The 3,543-nt window shown below is 43.1% G+C and overlaps 1 protein-coding gene across 1 annotated transcript; it reads right to left on the bottom strand.

The window, feature by feature from the left end:
- Positions 1–1,039: 1,039 nt before the first annotated feature.
- LOC103700344 (expansin-A15-like) lies at positions 1,040–3,285 on the bottom strand. Its single transcript, XM_008782303.3, has 3 exons — positions 2,871–3,285; positions 2,450–2,762; positions 1,040–1,862 (listed from the first exon to the last, which is right to left on the bottom strand). The coding sequence occupies exons 1-3, from the start codon at positions 2,995–2,997 to the stop codon at positions 1,556–1,558; spliced, it is 747 nt and encodes a 248-aa protein (XP_008780525.1). The 5' UTR covers positions 2,998–3,285; the 3' UTR covers positions 1,040–1,555.
- Between the last annotated feature and the right edge of the window lie 258 nt (positions 3,286–3,543).

The raw sequence follows: 3,543 nt of genomic DNA, 5'->3' as shown, positions 1-3,543 counted from the left end.
TCTATAATTTCTTATAAAGTACTATATATATAGCTTTATTGTAATCAAATTTTTTGATAAAGAACTTCTGCTTGACATGACAAGTGTGATTTCATTTGTCAAAGACGGTTCAGAGTTCACTCAGAGAACTAAACCGTATCTGTTTTCAATCCACAAGTTTTGATCTGTTTCAAGTTGGATTCAGCCAATTGAAACCCAAACAGGGCCTAGCACAAATAAATTTCAGAGTTTTAGAGTTTGGTCCAAGCCAAAATGCTGGATAGTCTATTGAAAGCAAAAGCTAGTAGAGTGCAAAGCATCTAACCTGTAAACCAAATCACTTCAAGTAAAGCAAATTGCACCAATCAACCTAAGCGTATTGCTGAAATTTTTCAGGATATCCAAATTAATGCTAATCTTGCGGAATGGATCTCACAATTGCAAGCCGACTAATAGATGCACGTCCAAGCACATTGTGCAGGAGAATTTACAAGAAAAATAAAGAAATCACAAGAGTATTACTTATTTAATTTGCTTTAGCATCATGTTTAACTGTGCTTCCAAATGCATTTATCACTCAATCCATAACCTGAGAGTTGTGTAAGAAGAGAATCTAACCCAAGGGCAATAATGAATTGAATGTCCAACTCTCTACCTGTTAGGTCCAAAGTTTGGTAATTATATAGCTTTAGCCTTTTGCTATAGCACATCATAAAGATAGTTGTAAAGTAAAAGGCATTTAGAATAAAACACAATTATTAACATATGTAACGATTCACATCGTCAACTTCATGCATCATTAGTCATTATCATGCCCGAATCATCTTTGCTTTCACCAAATATCTGGTTAATCTACATCATGGATATTTGAATCATTTGACACAATTCCTTCTTAAACTTGTAGTGCTACATTTTGAAGTTTATCGTACTCCTGACACTCCTTGCAGGTCTCCAAAGTAAACGTAGCAAGTGCTCACACCAACATGATTAACGTAATTAACACGCTTTTAAACAACTTAAATAACTGCAATATGGGAAAATGAGAAGGAAATTCTCAGTATTAGTACCCAATTATAAGAATACTTTTCATTACTAGGTAACTACAGATTTCAGCTTCCATGCAAATGGGCTAAAGATAGCAAAGCCTTTCAGCAAGCAACTGAAAACAACTGATTACATAAACTCCGAAGGAGCTTTCTTCCTCTAACAAGCTCACCACAGATAAAAGGAACACAGAGGAACGCATACAGATAAAAGTAGCCAAAACACTTATATCTCCCTATATGCTAGTTGGCGGGTGGGTAAGAGTCCCACCACTGCCAATTTTTGCCCAGAGAAAGAAGCAGAGCACCACCCTCTTCTTCTCCTTCGAGAGCAGTCTTAACTCTTAAGGCCTTGGAAAGAAGGCCTAGAGAAACACACAACCAGATACTGCGAAGAGCCACAGTAAAATAAGCCCTTCTAATATCGATACATCACTCTTCTTGTCCTAATGACACATAACTGTCAATATATACCACGAATACACTGCCTGCTATAAGTTTGGAAGATAGATGGAGATGGGGTTCTAAGCAGTTTAATGGAATTGCCCCCCACTGAAGGTTTGGCCAAAGGACCAGCTAGCAGGAGCCACATTGTAAGAGACCACAGTGCGACCGTCGCCGGCGGTGACCTTGAAGGAGAGGGCCTGGCCATTGAGGTAGGTGTTGCTCTGCCAATTCTGGCCCCAGTTCCTGGACATTGGCTGCCACCCAGTCACGGATCCTTTGATGGACACTGCATGCACATCCCCAGCACCTCCAACATTGGTGATGAGCACCAGGTTGAAGTAGGAGTGACCATTGATGGTGAACCTGATGCCCCCCCTCCTCCTGCATGGGGCCCTGCAGTCCAGAAACCAAGCCAGCTAAGAGAACAACGCCTCAGTAGCCTTAAGGACAATAGGAATTGGACAAAACTTAAAAGAGAAGGAGCCATCATATGCGGTGTAAGAGAAGTAGAAAGGCACTTGGCATAGCCTCGAAGGAGAAAAGCAGCAGGCTGGCCCACAAGATGTTACCGACGTTCTTATAATATGCGAGAATTATTCGGTCCGTATCTCATGTTTTTATAGAACAATAGACGACAGTACGACAGGTTGGAAAACTGATAAGATTATTATGAAGCTGACCCACCACAAAGATCATTCATTTTCTATGGAAATATGACAAGCACAAGGAGCAATAGGAGAGTATACTCGTATCCTCCTGATATATGTGACGCCATTAGAAGATGGACCCAGCATGCATTCATGGACTCCCGTCCATATCTTTATGGCAGCCATGGACGGCTGCACAGCACACGCGCGTCGCAGAGAATCCGTGCTCATTGTATGATCAATGGCAAGGCAAATTTGGAAAGAGCAGAAGCTAAAAACTAAGTTCATGAGAAAAAAAAATAAACGTGTTGACACAAAATCAAATTTGTCCACCTTCTATAAGCAACGGGCACAATTCCAGCCCTGTACCGAGCAATGTGCAAGAACGCAGGCTGAGAGAGATCAAAATGCTGCAGGGGTGTGTTGCACCAGCCCCCAGCATCACTGGGGAGGGCATCGTTGGGCGGGCAGAAATTGGTTGCTGTGACCACAATGGAACTTGGCAGGCACCACTTGGGGTCATCTGCACACCTTATCTCATAACAAGCCCCGCAACTTTGTCCATTGTCAAAGAGTGCAGTGCTCAAAGCTGCAGTGTTAGTCCCATACCCTTGGCTGTACAAGTTACCATAGCCACAAGCCCCACCTGCCAAGGAAATGGATGCAACAATGGTCATTACAGTTTCATGGTAGCTCAATGGAGTTTCTCTTACTATAATGCCATCCCTGCCTTACAATAACAATGCAAGCATACCCATCGTCCCAGAAGCATCACTTCCCCCATAGAAGGTAGCATGGGCACTGGACCATCCCCCTCCATACCCGTGTGCAGCAGTGAATAGTGGGAGAAAGCCAAGCAAGATAAACCCAACCAAAGCCATTCTCCTGTGCAGAAGTAAGGGATCTTTTAGAACGACTTTGGTCTGAAGCTATTGGTGAATGATGAGCATTAGGATGGGAGAAAAATGATTGCTCGAAGAGAAGAGTGCGAGAAGAGAGCTAGAGAAGGGCAAGAACAGGTGGGAAAAGGAGAGAGATGTTGATTTCTTTTGAGGAGATAAAGAGGGATTGAGGTCCTTAAATAGATGTTTGAATGGGCAAGTTGTATGTTTTCACCCCACTTCTCCAAGTTCCAACTAGGTGACGCTTGGGACTTCTAAGAGACCAAGAGGGAGGGTTGAAGCGATATGGTAAGAGAAAAACCAGCCTCCATGACGACAAAGGTGGTTTTGTGATGGAAACCGTGTGGTTTTGGAGATGTCCTTAAGAGGATCAAAAGTCCTTGCATACCTCATACTCTCTCACTCTCCACATGGGCGGTGTTGCCGCGTATCCAGATCGGGCTAGCGACGCGGCCCAAATGATCCAAAGGTTGGCTAGAGATGGACTAAATAGGCTGGTTGAGGCACACTGGACTTATCTACTAA

The sequence above is a fragment of the Phoenix dactylifera genome, chromosome 9, assembly GCF_009389715.1.
Source record: "Phoenix dactylifera cultivar Barhee BC4 chromosome 9, palm_55x_up_171113_PBpolish2nd_filt_p, whole genome shotgun sequence".
NCBI classification, from domain to species: Eukaryota; Viridiplantae; Streptophyta; class Magnoliopsida; order Arecales; family Arecaceae; genus Phoenix; species Phoenix dactylifera.
This window is presented reverse-complemented; position numbering and strand designations above follow the sequence as displayed.